Source organism: Papio anubis, chromosome 1 (genome assembly GCF_008728515.1).
Source record: "Papio anubis isolate 15944 chromosome 1, Panubis1.0, whole genome shotgun sequence".
In the NCBI taxonomy this organism is placed as follows: domain Eukaryota; kingdom Metazoa; phylum Chordata; class Mammalia; order Primates; family Cercopithecidae; genus Papio; species Papio anubis.
Genome location: NC_044976.1, coordinates 177,959,367 through 177,976,241, shown reverse-complemented (window position 1 = coordinate 177,976,241; position 16,875 = coordinate 177,959,367). Strand labels below are relative to the sequence as shown.

General features: G+C 39.6%; 1 protein-coding gene across 1 annotated transcript in view; it reads right to left on the bottom strand.

Moving 5' to 3' along the window:
• Positions 1–16,875, bottom strand: part of COLGALT2 (collagen beta(1-O)galactosyltransferase 2) — a 101,036-nt gene that overhangs the window by 11,158 nt on the left and 73,003 nt on the right. The window contains exons 6-8 of the mRNA XM_003893401.5: positions 14,915–15,034; positions 5,910–5,986; positions 2,160–2,266 (exon numbers count right to left, since the gene is read on the bottom strand). Coding sequence (XP_003893450.3) covers positions 2,160–2,266; positions 5,910–5,986; positions 14,915–15,034 — 304 coding nt within the window. The remainder of the gene's footprint in view (positions 1–2,159; positions 2,267–5,909; positions 5,987–14,914; positions 15,035–16,875) is intronic.

The window sequence follows — 16,875 nt, the reverse complement described above, 5'->3', positions numbered from 1 at the left end:
AAAGGAAAAAGTACTATTAGAACAGATAAAAGAGTTCAGTAAGGTTGCAGGATACAGGATCAATATACAAAGATCAATTGTATTCGTATTCATTTAGCAATGAACAATCTGAAAATAGAACTAAGGAAACAGTTCCATGTACCATAGCACCAAAAGAGTAAAATACTTAGGAGTATATTTAACAAAATAAATGCAAGATTTGTATACTGAAAATGACAAAACATCATTCAAAGAACTAAAGAAGATATAAATAGTAAAAAGACACTCCATGATCATGAATCAGAAGACTTCATATTGTTAACATGGAAATATTCTCCCAGTTGATGTACAGACTCAATGCAATTCCTATCAAAACCCCAGCTGCTGTTTTCTTTTTTTGTGGAACTTGACAAGCTAATTCTAAAATTCACATGGAAATGTAAGGCACCCAGAATAGCTAAGACAAACTTGAAAAAGAATAACAAAATTGAAAGACTCGTACTTCTTACATACAAAGCTACAGTCATCAAGACAGTATAGTACTGGCATAAGGATAGACATATAGATCAATCAAATAAAATTGAGAGTTCAGAAATAAACCCTTACATTTATGGGCAACTGATTTTTTACAATGGTGCCAAGACAATTCTACGAGGGAAAGGAAGTCTTTTTAACAAGTGGTGAAGGGACAAATGGATAACCATGTGCAAAAGAATGAATGTGGATCCCTGCCTCATGCCATGTACAAAAATTTACTCAACACAGATCAAAGACCTAAATGTAATAGATAAAACCGTAGAACTCTCAGAAGAAAACTTCATGAAGTAAATCTTCATAGCTTTGAAATTGACAATGGATTCTTAGGTATAACACCAAAATTACTAGCAACAAGAACAAAAAATAAACTGGATTTCATCAAAATGAAAAACTCTTTTGCTTCAATGTACATCATCATGAAAGTGTGACAATCTATAATGCATAAAGTTAAAGAAAATATTTGACAATTACATATCTGATAAAGGACTTGCATCCAGGTTATATAAAGAACTCTCACTACTCAACTAGTTTCCCTGGTCCATGTGGTCTATGAATGGGATTGGGGCTCTTGGAGGTATTTGAAGCAGTGGTTCCTAAACTCTATTGCACCCAAAAATAGGGCTGACAGATTTAGGAAGTGAAAAACACAAGACATTCAGTCAAATTTAAGTCTTAGATAAATAATGAATAATTTTTTAGTATAACCAAGCCCCATGTGATGTCTGGGACAAATTTAACTGGCTATCCAGTATTTTATGTGGCAATCCTACCCAAGAATCACCTTGAGGCTTCTTAAATGCAGATCCTGGATCTAGCCTCAGAGAGCATAATTCAGCAGGTCTGAGATGGGACTGGGGAGCTGCCCCCTTAACCATCCCTGGGGACTCTGATGTGAGTGTCCAGGTCACACTGTGAGAAACACTGATGAGATTCTCTAAGGGAGTCATAAGAACTTCAACAGCTGCTAGCCATACTCCTCAGCTGGGGTTATGCAAATAGAAAACAAAGCTACTGATATTCTAAACCAACATATAACACGGAAAGGCACATTTTATAAAAATCTATGCTTAGAAATAGTTTAGGGTGCCAAATAAAAGGGCAAAACCAAACAAGATAAAACACAAAGAAGGGATCTAACTAGGTTCCCTGTGTTCCTTTCCTGCCATATTTCCAGGAAAAGTGGCCACTATGATTGGTCCAGGCAGATTGTAGCAGGCATCTCATGCAACAGGAAATGTAGACCTTTATGCATTTTTCCATCCATTTTCTTCCAGTTGCCCAAGTTTTAGCACTTTATGCTCTAATTCAGCTCTGAACACAATTCTGAACACATTCCTTCTGTTACACTACAGAAAGCTGAAAACCACCACAACTGTTGCAAGAACCCCCAGAGACGGGACAATCACATCCAATGTGAGCCTTCAGTGTAATGAAGACCAAAGACCACTGGCTGGTGAGGGAATTTCAGGCCTGCTCTACAGGATGAAAGTAACTTAAATGCTACTGTAGGTGGCCGTTTTAAAAACATGACTATCCTCTAATGACCGAAGAGACTTATAGACCCACCCGGGACTAACTCTCTGTCAGAGAAGGCACATCCCCACTCCAATCACATCTGCAATGGGAGAAGAAACCCAACTCACTTTCCATCCACAGCCTCGACAATCTTGACCTCAATCTCCTGCTCATACAGTGTGCGCAGCATCCGGTCCCGCCTGTCCTTTCTGCGTTTGAGGTTTATCATGAAAATCTAATACAAGAAGAAAAAGGGAAAATACACATAAATTACTCAAGTCTTCTTTTAGGCTATTTGAAAAGTTTAGTAAATGTTTTAGATAGAAGAAGGAGTGGAAAGGATAGGAAGAACTGTGGTGAAAATTCATTTCTATCTCATATCAGTGTTTAAGGTAAATGATATTAATTCAAATTGAATTATTTTCAAAACTCAACTCTTTGTAGTGACTTAACTCTCTTTGTTTCTCTGATGTTCATTGATAAATATGTTCTCCCTTCTCTTGAAATAGGAAACTTTAAAAAACTCTTTAAGAAGTCAAAGGACAACATGATCCTATGTTTAGAAAAACCTAAAGACTCCACCAAAAAACCATTAGGATTGATAAACAACTTCAGTAAAGTTGCAAGATACAAAAATCAACACAGAAAAATCATTAGCATTTATATATGTTAACAACAAACAATCTGAAAAAGAAATAGAAAAAGCAATCCCATTTACAATAGCTACAAAAAAATTTAATAATACTTAGGAATAAATTTGACCAAAGAAGGTAAAGATCTTTATAATGAAAACTATAAAACACTGATGAAAGAAATGGAAGGACACTAAAAATAGAGAGATATCCCATGTTCATGGATTGGAATAATTAACATTGCTAAAATGTCCATACTATCAAAAGTGATAAACAGATTCAATGCAATCCCTACCAAAATATAAATGACATTTTCATAGAAACAGAAAAAAAATCTTACAATTTTCATGGAACCACAAAAGACCCTGAATAGCCAAAGCTGTCATGAGCAAAAAGAACAAGGCTCAAGGGAGCACACTACCTGCCTTCAAAATATGCTACAAAGTTATAGTAACCAAAACAGCATGGTACTGGCATAAGAACAGACAACACATAGACCAATGGAACCGAATAGAGAACCAGAAATAAGTGCACACATTTACAGTCAACTCATTTTCGACAAGGACAACAAGAGTTACAGATAATGAGGATGTCCTCACTATTCCCAGATTTAATGAACCATAGAAGTATCTAAAACTTTGTGAATGCCATTACAGGTAAATCAATGTTTTAATAAAGTCCTTTTGCTATAAGCAGTAAGAAACTCATTTTAAATGTTAAACTAGTGACTTTAACTGTCAGTGAGAAATGATGATGACACATAGCATGGTAAAGCATAAACCTATAGAAACAAGTCAGGTGGTGTTGACTTCATCCTGACTAACCATTTGGATGACTTTGAAGAAGACATTAATGTTTCTGGGTCCAGTTCTATAAAAATAGGGGGGTGAACAAACTCATCTTTCAAATTCAGTACAGATTAAAATGTCTAAGATAGGTGGTTCATAATAAAGTTGGCTTTCTGCTATAGCCAGAATAAAGGAGAAACACAGCCTTAGAACCAGTCTGGAGTTCAGATTGTACTGTGTCAAGGTTTGGTTCACATGGTCATTCTGAATGCAGTCACAAATATATGTTTCACTGGAATTAAAAGCTACACTAACTAAAATTTCAACCCTTCCTTGCAAAATATTCTCATTTCTATCCGTTTATAGATCCCTGGGCATAGAAACTGATGTAGGAGCAAGACGTTCCCTTTGAAGAAACTGTCCACCTGATTTGGGGCCAAGTAGATTAAGTGCATCCTAATTTTACTACCTTCCTTGTTTACCTAACTGGGTAATTATTTTGTAAAAAACATAATTTTCTGTGGTGACTGTATTTGTCTTATTACTTGGGACTTTGTAACTTAATGGGTTGTGTTCTTTTAGTCAGAATCATACTGTGATGGGTCATGCCTCATTCCCTAATTTTCCAGATATAGAAAGGAAAGGGCATTTTCTCAGGTATAAACATGAAGCCACCTGAGGTCACTCTAGGAGAACAAAAACAAAACAGAACAAAAAATCAACAGAAATAAATCCAAAAAGGTCCCCCAAACCAGAGACCTCCAGTCTGGGAAGACTTTTAGTAAATAACAATCCAGTTCCAGTCCCTGCCAGGACAAGTGCAATAAAACTGTAGCCACGAAGTAAAAACACAGACGGCTCGCTCATACTTAGTGAACAGTAAACAGAGAAAAGAGTCTCACAGCCAAATGCAGCCCAGACACCACCAATGAGGTCACAGAGTCCGAGGAGGATTGAAAAGTCCCTGAAAAGCCCTTTTTCTACCATGCTATCTCTGTTCCATACAGAGGTGACTAACCCCAGACTCAGGAAAGTAGAGTCTCCAAGCCTGTGCCACTTCACGGACTTGGCCTTCTCCTGAAGGGCTCTAGGAGTGACCCAGTCTTTACACCGTGTCCTGCCCAAAGAAGACCAGAACTGGAAGATCCTGGTTTTGTGTCTTATTTTATTTGCTTTGGTTTTGTCCTCATAGGAATGTTTTTAGGAGGAAAAATGAATCTATGTAAGGACATGGGTCCTTTCACCTAGGGAACCAAGAGAGAGGTGTGGGGAAGGAAAGCTACAGTAATATGTGGAAGCTGGTCCACTGTGGGTGTGGGACAACCTTCTCTGTAGCTCTGATCATTTTTGAAAACTATTTGCAAATGAGTCTTATTCCTCTCTACTACATGTGGCTCGTCTCTTCTCATTCTGCCCTCTGTGGAAACAGCATAGTAGCTGTTAACTCTTCCCCATTTAATATTCATGAAATACCCTTTCCCCATTCCTGAAGTATAGCTCCAAATCAGTTTTATGGAAGAAATCTCAACTCCCAGTACTAGCGTCAAATCCCTTTGAGAAGGCTGTACTCTGGGGACATGTATGTATATGTTACCATGTGATAAACAAGGCATTTTCCTTCGATTAAGCAGTGGCAATGAGCACCAAGCTCAAAGCCTGATCTGTTACATATCCAGAGTCCATGGAAGAGTTCTCAGTTTGTGGACTCCTGATGCACTGCCCTAGCTTCTAGACCACAAAGCTCCTTCTGAATACTGTTCAGCAGCTACCGGAGAGACCCACGAGAGAGACGGTGACGTGGAGTCACAATCCCTGCCAAGTATCTGTTATGCATATCACCAGGAGGGGTACCTCTTAATATTTCTGCTTCATTCTTTATACAACTAAAACTTAATAACAAATACTACCCTTAGAATATTATTAGGAAGTTCTTGCCTGCTGAAAGGCAGAATTTTAGAACAAATATGTTTTTTTTTTTTCTTTCTTTGTCCTCTCAACCCTGCTCTCCAACCTTTTTCCATGGAAGAATAGTAGAAAGAAAAGAAAGCACAGAAAGTCTCAGAATAGTTTCCACTCATTCAGATGTGGCAGAGTAAAGCTAAAGTCCTCCATATCTAAAACATGTATCCTCTCTAACTTACTCTTTAACTTTGATAAAAAGGTTGATTAAAAAATCACAATATTTGCTCCTAGAAAATATCAAATTCACTTTCATTACTAAATGGTAACTTCCTTCTGAGTAAATGATTAACTACCTTTTATCATGATCCTCCCTTTTTTAAGATAAGGAAACTAAGGAACAACAAAAACCAAGTAGTTTTCCCAAGACCTCAGAGCCATTTCAGCAGCCAAGCCAATCTTGCTGGCTCTCAGATGCAAGCTCAGGCTTGTGTTACAAAATGAACACATAAGCCTGCACACGCGTGCTCGTGCACACACATATAGACACCTTTCCTACCTCATCAAATCCCATCTTGTCTGGATATTTAGGGACAAGTGAGACATACTTGGAGGGTTCCATTGGAGGACGGTCAACTGGAAGACACAAGAAACATGCAGAGTGCTTTGTTAATGAAAGGGTCAGAAATCAGAATTCCATCCGCATGCCTGATCTCTAGGGCTGGAATACAACTTGGAAATACAGGGCAGGGGACAATGGTAGCAGTTCTCCAGGACTGAGTAGCCACACAGGAACCCTGCTGGTCAGGGCACTGGTTTCAAGAGCATTTGTTTATATGGAAATTGCAACATTTGCTCCACTTCCCTTAAGACTTATTTCAAGAATATTTGGGAGGCAGTTTAGGATAATGGTGGAGAGGAAGGGCTCCAGAGTTGGATGATCTGGGTCCAAATCTTGGTTTGTGAAGGAGTAGGAGAGGTAGGAGACCTCTTTAAGCTCATTTCTTTGGTATGAAATTGGGATAATAAAAGTGTATCTGTGTTATAAAATTTAAATGAGACCTGCTGCAAAACACTCATCACTTTAACATGGTAAATGCCCAACAACTCTTAGCTATTGAAAAAGCTCAGAAATAGGCTAGAATTTTTACTGAAAAATACTTTTTTCTCTACATTTAAAATTGTCAAAGTGTGGGACTATTTTTATCCCACCTGGGCAGGTTTAGCTGTGGGTGCGCAAAAGGTCCTTTGCTTTAACAGGATCTAACCACGGAGAGCTGGCCCTCATCTAATGGGAAGATTCCAGCTGGGAGCGACACTACTTCTCCAATAATGACAGTTTTATTTATTTGATACTCTAAAAAAGCTTCCTTTGCAAACTGGGTATTTTAAAGTTTGGAAGTAATATTGGTTAAGAAACCTGAAAAGGCCTTGAAGGGTGTTTAGTATTATACAAATTCAAAGTCCTCATTTGATTTTCCTTGAAGGGATAATACAAAGAAAATTTAAAATGAGAGCTGATAACTGGGTTGTTGAAAGAACTATGGGTGATAGCCATGACTACTGTAACGTATCTGTTCCCCTCTATTCCAGGCACAGGAGAGGAATACACTCTCTTGCCCTTGAAGTTACACAGGGCTATATGACTTTCTGGGGAAAGTTTACAGTGTAATGCTGCTGCTCCACTCTCCAAGAGCTCCCCTGACCCTGCCCCTGGTCCCACCACAGTGCTCGTAGCGGCATGTGTGGATATGGAGCAGCTGCGAATTGGAAGCAGCCTGGAACGTGGAGCATCAACACATGGAGGGCAGCTCCCAGGAAAGACACCAGCTCTGCAGACTTGGATAGCAAGAAATAAGCCATTGTTGTATGATGCCAATCCGATTTTTATATTCCAGCATAACTTTGCCCATCCTGAGATACTGTCCAAAGGGTATGATCTGTTTAACTTCACTGAAATATTATAGAGAAATCCTGACATCCAATTTTACTTATTGGCGAATGATGTGAAATTCCAGAACATAGTGAGACAGAGTTCTTAGGCCAAACACAAGAGCTGGTCTTATTACTTCAAACTTGACACAGTCATGTTTCTGTGCATATGCAGCGCAAGTGTTTGTCTTCCTAACAGCAGCCCAGAATATTCTGGTCCTTTCTGCTCCATTCCACTCCTTATCAACAGGGAGGGTCCACCATGTACAGGGTTAGGTTTTTAAGAGAAAGAAGCTTAATGTACCAGCTTCCTCCTGTTCATGACATTGTCTGAGGAGCTGTCTCGCTCTCTCTCCTGGGGCCTGAGACTTGGGAGGACCTTACATTTTGAGTTACCCATTCTAGGCTGCTGGTCTCCTTTGGACTCACATGGCCTGTGTGGCTTTAACATTTCAGCCAAAGAGACTACTTTTAGCAACTTTGTTTCCATCAAACACAGGCAGTCATTGCATTCACAGGACAAGTGTTGCAAAAAAAGCCACAAGTGGTTGGCTCCCAAAAGTCATCACTGAGCAAAAATATCAGAGAAGTGTGCTTGGGTTTTGCCACTGAAGGCAGCAGTAAGCCATAGAGGAAAACAGGAAGTGATACAGTGAGTGAGTCACCTAAGAAACTTAGTCTGTGGGGAGAAGGATGTATCTTTGCTGACAACAGACTTGAAGGTTAGGTATATCCTGGCTTCTGTTTGTAGTCATTTCTGACTCTATCATTCATAATTCATCTGATCTCTCATTAAATCCCTTCCTGGAAATAATCCTTCCCTGCACTGCCACTTGGGACAACAGGCTTCATTGCTTTCGGGAAAGTTTCAAGATCTAGTGTGAATAATTACAGCCATTGTTACAGGGATCTTATCACTCACAGAACTCTGGGTTCTGTGAGTGATATATATGTCACATATATACTTGACATATCTAATCACAAATATTTAATGTTCACATGTACTCTGGGATATGTATGAGTGCCTCAATTTTTAGAGACAAGGTAACAAACATTAAATAACTTGCCCAAGATCACAGAGCTGATAGAGCTGGTATTTGAACCCAGGTCTGACTCCTGCACTGGAGCTCTTAATTCCCATTCCACATCATCCCCAGAGCTAGTCCTTGGTGGCCACTGGTATTAGCCAACAAGGCAACTGGGCTTGGTCTACAGTAGCTCATTTAAGCCCAGTCATGTCTGGAAAAGTACCTGATAGATTGTACTTGGATCAAATTCTACCGCTTCTTCTCTATAATTTCTCCTAAACTTCTTCCATTGTTGTAGCCTAGCTTGGGTGCTTACTCACTGTGTCTGGGCTGTTTTTGATTTTTTTCAAACACTAACATGCTCTCAGTCTTTCCTATTCTAATTAATCATGCTCACTGTTGTCAAAATAATCTTCTGCTGCACAGCTCTGCTCTCAACCATAACAGTCACACTCAACGCTACATTTAAGGGTTTAACAGGTTGCTAGGTGTTTTCATAGTCACCATGTAATTTTATCTTCAATTTTTTGTGGTGTTTTTTTCTTTTTTTTTTTTTTTTACAAATAAAGAAACTGAGACCAAGCCAGATGTAGACTTGTCCAAGGTCAAATACTGAGTTACTGGCAGAGCTGGAACTCAGTTTTAGACCTGACTTCAAATCCAATTATCTTAGTAATTTTTACATGAGGTACTGTTGTTTCAAAATGTCAATACTGAGAGCAGGTACCTGAGCCTTCCTATCACCTTATGCTGTAATTTGCAAGAGTAATCTCCTCATGCTTTATAAACCATTTAAATCTAACATCTTTACGAGATCTGGCCTCCTATCATTCATCTTCCAAAGGCAGCACACCCCCAAATTCTCTGTGCAACTTCTAATGTACTAAATGAGTTATCACATGAAAAGAGATGGGTACAGTGCTTTTAATAAGTGTCAGTCATTGTCATCATAACCCTTCCTTCACCTCACTCAAATTCTTCAACTCTGATTTCTAAAACTCCAGTCTGCAATTCAGAAACTTCCTGACCATACCCTTCACAAGATTTTCAATTCTCATCCACTGATGCCTGATAAAACCCTAATCCTGGTTAAACTCGTTGCCCACTTACTCAGCACCAAGAGCACTACTGTTAGAAACACACACTATTGTGCTGACTGAGTCACTTCAGAGCTACAATCACAGATGTCAAATTGGCACTTGACACCACCAAATGATGTAACTCTCCTTTCTTAGTAAATTTATTTTCCCACTCTTTGAGAGATTGTATCTTATGCCTTCTCTCTCCTGAAATCTCCAAAATCTCTGTCTAGCTCATGACTGGCCTAGGTACTTCAGAAAGAAAATATTCAAAATCAAATTAGATCTACCTTTTCAATCCACCTCAAGTCCACAAACCAAACTGCATGTGTATCGATACATTCTGCCATCCTATCTGCCACAGTAGATGAAATGTCTATCTAGTATAGCCTCTCCAATATTGTCCTGGGCTGCAACCAAGGATAAAAACCCTCTTGTTTTCACCTTACAATTACCTTCTCTTCTACATCATCAAGATCTCCTTATATATTGGATCCTTGTGATTAGCATATAAACATACTGTTATATTTCTATTTTTTTTTAAAAAACAGTGCAAACAGACAAACCCAACCCAACCAGAAAAATATTTCCCTTGACGTCCCACCTCCAACAGCCTCCATCTGATTTCTCCATTCCCCATCCCATCAAGATTCAGCTTTCTCATCTCCCCATTGGCTTCTCTTCAGTCCACTTGAATGGATCTGTGTCCTCATCATTGCACTGAAGTGGCCCTTATCAAGGTCATCACAGACCTCCGTCTTGACAGAACCAATGACCAATTTTTTATCCTCATTTTCCTTGGCTTCTCAGCAGCATCTTGGCTCCATCTTGAAACACTTCTCAATTTTTCCTCCCAGCTCTCTGGCTGTTTGTCTTCCCCAGGGATCTGTCCTCTTCTCGTCCTGTGTTATTTTACTGCATGAGTTCACACTGTTCCATGGCTTCAAATATCCTTCCGATGCTGATGATTCTCAAATGTCTGTCTCTAGCTGGAGTTTCTTCCCTGAACTCCAGACTCATATATCCAACTATCTTCTGGCTTTTCTATTTAGATGCCTAATAAATATCTTAAGCTTACGTGACCAAAACTACCTCCCCACCCCTGAGTCTTTTTCTGTAAAGTCTTTCCTATCTCAGTAAATGGCATATCAGGCTAAAATCCTGGACTCATTCTTGATTCCTTTCTTTCCGTCATGGACTACATTCAGGTCTCTGTATGTCCTATTGGCTCCACCACCAAAATATATCCTCAATTTGTCTGTTTCTCATCACCTCCTTGCTATTGTTCACATCCCAATCACCATCATGTCTCACCAGAGTGTACTGGTCCCCTACACTCTGGTATCCTCACCACAGCCCAAATGAGCCTTCTAAATACACAAGTCACATCAGGCCAACCCCCCGTCTTCCAGGGATTCCCAGTACTCTTGGAGTAAAATCTAAATTCCTTACCATGGCCAGAATGTTCGGTGGGATCTGGACATTTCTTCTCCCATTACTCCATCTCCCTTGACCCAACTCATTCTTTATACCCCAATCACGCTGGCCTTTTGTCCCTGGAACACCCCCAAGCTTTTCCCGTCTAACAGTCTTCACATGTGGTATTCTTTCTACTTGGGACATTCTTCACCCAAATATTCATGTGGCTGCTTCCCGGATATTTTGTCTGTTGTCTAACTCTCTGTGTTAGAATATAAGCTCCCTGATGGCAGGGTTTCTGTCTGTTTTGTTCACTGCTGTATGCCAGCATCTTGAACAATCTGCGGGGTACAGTATGTGTTGAATAAATCCTTACGGCCTGATTATCTCTTCTAACACCTTCACTGGTTCCTTAAGATGGCCATTCTTCTTGATCTGAGCATTCAAGGACCACAACAATGAAGCCACCTCACCCTCTCAAACTGTATTTCTGCCTACTGTTTTAAGTCAGCTCTCCTTCAGAGTGAGAATACTTTGTCTTTTCTTGGTCTGTTTCCTCTGCCTGTAGAGTCCTCACCATACCACTCCTCTTGTTTGAATTTTACACTTCTACCCAAGCTTAGCTTAAGAACCATTAGGACTTGAGGCTCTCCTGGATCACACAGGCCATAGCAATCTCTCTCTATCCCAAATTCCTATTTCTTTGATATTTTCTCCTTTCTCAAAATGCTATACTGCATTGTGAGTGTTTTTTTCTTTTTAAACGTCTGTCTGTTTCTCCTATTAAATCATAAGTACCTGAAAACAGAGAATTGATCATAAAATGTTTTGAATCCCCAGTACCTTCATAGAAGACACATACATTACAGGCATTCTATGTTTGCTCATGAATAAAATGCATGTATTAATGCAAGCTTGTTTAACCGTGGCCTGCCGGCCACATGTGGCCCAGGATTGCTCTGAATGTGACCCAATACAAATTTGCAAACTTTCTTAAAATACTATGTGATTCTTTTTGTGATTTTTTTTTTTTTTAAGCTCATCAGCTATTGTTGTGTTAGTATATTTTATGTGTGGCCCAAGACAATCTTTCTTCTTCCAATGTGGTTCAGGGAAGTCAAAATATTGGACACCCCATTCCTATTCTTCAATCAGTGCAGTCTAACAACACTATTAGCAGCCATTTATTTGCTGCTCATTGGGTTCCAGGCACTATGCAAAGTAGTTTTAACAACTAGTTAATCTTTTACTAGAGAAGGATACTTGACTGACAGGATTTTGTCATTGCCAACTTTTTATTAATCTTACATGGACCTCTAGGCCATATTTCTGCATTATACCCTTCAAAATTTGATTTTTCCAACATTTTCTTATCCCGATTATGCTCATATTTTTAAAGTTCAGAAAAGGAGGTAAGTATAAGAATAAAATAAAATGTGATATGTAAAGTGCTTAGCACTAGAGGTGGCATGCGTTGGAAGATCAATGATGAAAGTTATAATTTACAGGTTCTTCTCAAATGAACTCTACCTGGCTAGCATGGTAGTGTGCATATTTGTAATTTGCAATCATTAAAATCTTTATTGATGACATGTGTATTTCTATGTACTGAGAACTTACACTCTCAGCCCTGTGGAAGAAAACAAGAGAACATAAGGTCTGGCCGGCCTCTCTCTGAGCTCAGAGAGACTCTCCCTACTTGGGAGTCAAGACCAAGAGCCATGAAACAGGGATAATAAGGGACAGCACTTTATCGAGAGCTAAAAGGAGTCATAATAATAGCAGCACCTCACGATTTCATAGAGTTGATATATTCTTTTGTTTGCTCCTCTCAACATTGCAAAATCACTCTATAGATGAAGAAACGAAAGTCCTGAAATCTGATTCTCTCTTCATAAGTGACAGTGTCTAAGTTCAAGCCCATTATTCTGGCTTTGGTTTCAGTGCTCTTGTCAATACAGTTTTCATTCATTCATTTGTTTATTTGTTCATGCATTCAGCAGATATTTTTTCATAACAAGTACATGCCATGCACTGTGCTAAGTGCTTGAGATTCAAAGCAATAAGATGCCATCCATATCCTTTAGGGCCTAGAACATAGGGAAAGCGGCAGAAAAAGTATGTATTAAAGAAATTCACAAAGGAGATTACTGAGGGCTGGTTCAAGAAATACTGTCACAGTGAACCAGCTTCTTATTCCATCATTTTATCATCAGTCATTCAGTCATTTAACAAATATTTACTAGGCATCTACCAGGTGACAGACAATGTGCTAGGTCCTGAGACTAACATGATGAAAAAGGAATTTATAGTGTAGTAGCAAGGGAGTGGGAAACAGATACTCATAGATAACTCAATGAATCTAAAAATAAACTCATGGTTTCTCTTTTCTTTTCTTTCTTTTTTTTTTGAGATGGAGTCTCACTCTGTCACTCAGGCTGGAGTGCAATGGCACAATCTTGGCTCACTGCAACCTCCGCCTCCTGGGTTCAAGCAATTCTCCTGCCTCAACCTCCTGAGTAACTGGAACTACAGACATGCACCACCATGCCCGGTTTATTTTTGTATTTTTAGTAGAGACAGGTTTCACCATGTTGGCCAGGCTGATTTCGAACTCCTGACCTCAGGTGATCCACCTGCCTCGGCCTCCCAAAGTGCTGGGATTACAGGCATGAGCCACCACGCCGGCCATGGTCTCTTTTCAAACCTCTCCTTTATTCTACATGCCCTATTCCATTTAAAGTTCCTAAAATCATCCCCAGACACTGAAGACAGAACTTAGGAGTTTTCTCTATGCCTCCCTTTTGCTCATCCAACTACAATTAACTCTTGGCTGTGTCCTTTCAAGACTATGTCCTAAGCTTCTGTTCCTTCCTCTCCATTCCCACTGCTACTGCTCTAGGTCAGGTCTTCACCACCTTTTGCCCAGTAGCCGTGAAATGTCCAAAGTGGTCTCTTCACCTCTGGTCTGAGACCAGCAGCCACTGCCCATGCATCCCATGCATGCTCCACCTACACTTTTCTAACCACTAGAGTGACCTTTCTAAATCCAAATTCAACCTGACATTTCTGTGCTAAAATCTTTTTGAGAGCGCCCATCTTTTCAGCTAAAGCCCAAATACCTTCTTATACATCAGAGCCTCTTGGCGGGGCTCCTGCCCACTTTCTAGCCTCAGTTCCTGCTGTTCCTCCCTAACAACCTCCACTGCCCACATATATACCTCCTATGCTCTACTGATGAATAACAGAAAATAGTCCCCACTTTGGGAAGCCATTTCAACATCTTCCCCTAGGTTAGGTGGATTGGTTACTTTCTCTTTTAGCTACCATTGTACATCACATATAATAAAAAGCATAGCTACTGATGACTGAGCACAGCAATTCATGCATCATGCCAGACCCAGAGGCAATAACAATAGTGTTTAAGGACATGAACTTTGGAGATAGCAAGATGGGTTCAAATCCCAATCTGTCCTTTGTTTAGCAGAATGCTCTAGGGCAAGTTACTTAAGGCAACATCTCATTATTTTTAATCTTTAATATGGGCATAATAAAACCCCTTCATTGAGTTGTTGCAAGGATTAATGAAACAATGTACAAAAAGTGCTTAGCACTTTATGATGTAACAGTGGTATCTGTTACATCACGAGCTATTGTTAAGTTGAAATCATAATTACTGTGGCTGTATTAGACATTTTACATATATCATGATGAATCTGCCCAAAAACCCTGAAAGTTTTCATTATTTCCATTTTACAACTAAGGACATTATTTACTCAAAGTTATATAATTAGAAAGCAGCCAAGTTAGGGTTTAAGTCCACACCACAAAACACTGTTAGAGCACTTATCAGATCTTTTGGAAAGTATTGACTTGTGTACCCAGCTCTCTTCCAGGATGGGAAGCTCCCAGAAGGCAAAGACCTTGTCATATTCATGTTTCCCATAGGAAAAGTTTAGGAAACAATGAACAAATGAATAACTATGTATTCAGCCAGCGGAGACTGACAGCTGTGAGATTCCAATCCTGGAAGAGAAGGGAAGTGGCTGGTACGGTCACTGTGGCAATGGAACGACAGCCATCCCCCCCGCTCCTGGGTCACTCACTCATTGCTTCAATCTGCACATGGATGAGGTTCTCGATGTCTTCCTGCAGTGTCTGATGGGACTTCAGGGGGATGGGCAGGTAGCCATAGTGCTCTCTGTTGCAGAGGTACATCTGGATGCCTGAGGATCCGAGAGAGGGACAAAGCCAACAATCAGAAAACACACTGCTGAGTGACAAGTGAGGAGAAGGAACCTGAACTGTGTCTGATGCTGAGTTTGACATTGCAATTACATAAGTGGTTGTTTCAGGTATGTCTATAGACCTTAAAAATGCTCCTTTATTCAAAAAGTAAAACACAGCATTGGGGACTAATAAAAACACTGGGCTATTCTTCAACCCAGAGGAAATTGATTTTTTCTCTCTGAAGAAAAACCAAACTCGTGGCCTGGAATGAACACAAAAGGCATGAAAGGATCAAAAGGGAGGCAAGGAATTCCCATTCCGGAGAGCAGAATGGAACACTGTAATCCACCTACAGGAAATAACGAGAAAATGAGGAATGAAATCCACATCTGATATGAAAGCAAACAGGAAAATTCTGTAACGCTGACAGATTATTAAAGCTAAATCTAGGCATACATAGAACAAAAAACGAAAAAAACAAAGGAAATTTAAAATTCTCCAAGATTCTCCTTGGTTTTATTGCTTCCCTTAGCAGGCATGGATTTGGAGCCAACCAACAGATATGAAACTTCCAAAATCAGTTCCTATAGAGACAAAAGAGTCTGCATTTCAGAATGTCCTTTTAAGAACCTGTAGTGTGACAATACCAGAAACATGCAATACCCTTCTCATATTCAAATTGGTCTTCATAGCCCCACCTGATAACTTGCACAGTTATAAGGCATCTGTGTTTAACCAGACAGCTAGAAATATAGGAATCAGGATGGTCTTATACAGATCATTGGTCAGCAATTGACACTCCTGATCAATGAAAAGACTGCTTAGTGAAAAGGATGAGTCCGCCATGTATCCAAGCCTCTGGTCCATGTATCCAAGCCTCTGATTTGTTAATTGTGATAATCATCACTGTTTTCTGGAGAGAGAATTTTCTGCATAGGGACTCCTCTATTTTGTGCAGATGAAATTTCCTCCAGTCGGCTACATCATCTGTCAAATCAGGTGAAGCTGTCTCATGGAATTAACAGAGAGGAAGGAGAAAAGCAAATAACCTTTATTCCCTGCTTTTATGGAATCTGGCTTGAATCAAGGTTGGTCTACCAAGCACTGTCCCTTCTCTTGCCTTCACCGAGCAAACTCATTAGCTCTGCTATTTGCCCACATGAATGCTTCTGGGGAGCTTCAAAGTGCACCTTCTTGTAAAGTCATGATGAATTCAGGAAGTGGAAGGAAAAAGATATTAAAGTTGCATCTCCACCCTAATTAGGCAAACCATTTCACCAATTAACTTTCTGAGGCTTCCATAAAAAAATGATATGATACATATCCAAACTATCCATCAAGTGTGAGGGTACAAGGAAGGCATTTTTGGACATGCAAGACCATAATATATTTACTTGCCATCATACTTTTTCAGAAAGTTACTGGATGATGTGAGAGAAGGATGAGGAGGAAAGGAAGGAAGAGGAGGAGGAGGAAGAAGAGGAGGACGATCATAACCAGCAAGAAAGATTATAAACAACACGAACAGAAGAGTCAGTGTATAAGAGAAGAGAAATAAGTCTTAGGTCGATAGCTGCAGCACCACTCGGATTAGAATATATTAGAAGGCTCCAGGACAGACATCTTCACAAACATGCAAAAAAGGACATCTGACAAATCTGAACATTCTAAGAGGAGTTTGAGGTAATTAGTGATTAGTTTTGGATCATACTAGTAATAATAAAACTAAACAAAAAATGGCAATTATTAAAGGAATTGCCTCCAAAGAAAATTAATGGCAAAGGAAAACTAATCATAGCCTATAAATGACCAAGCTTGGAGTTAAGCTTGCATGATT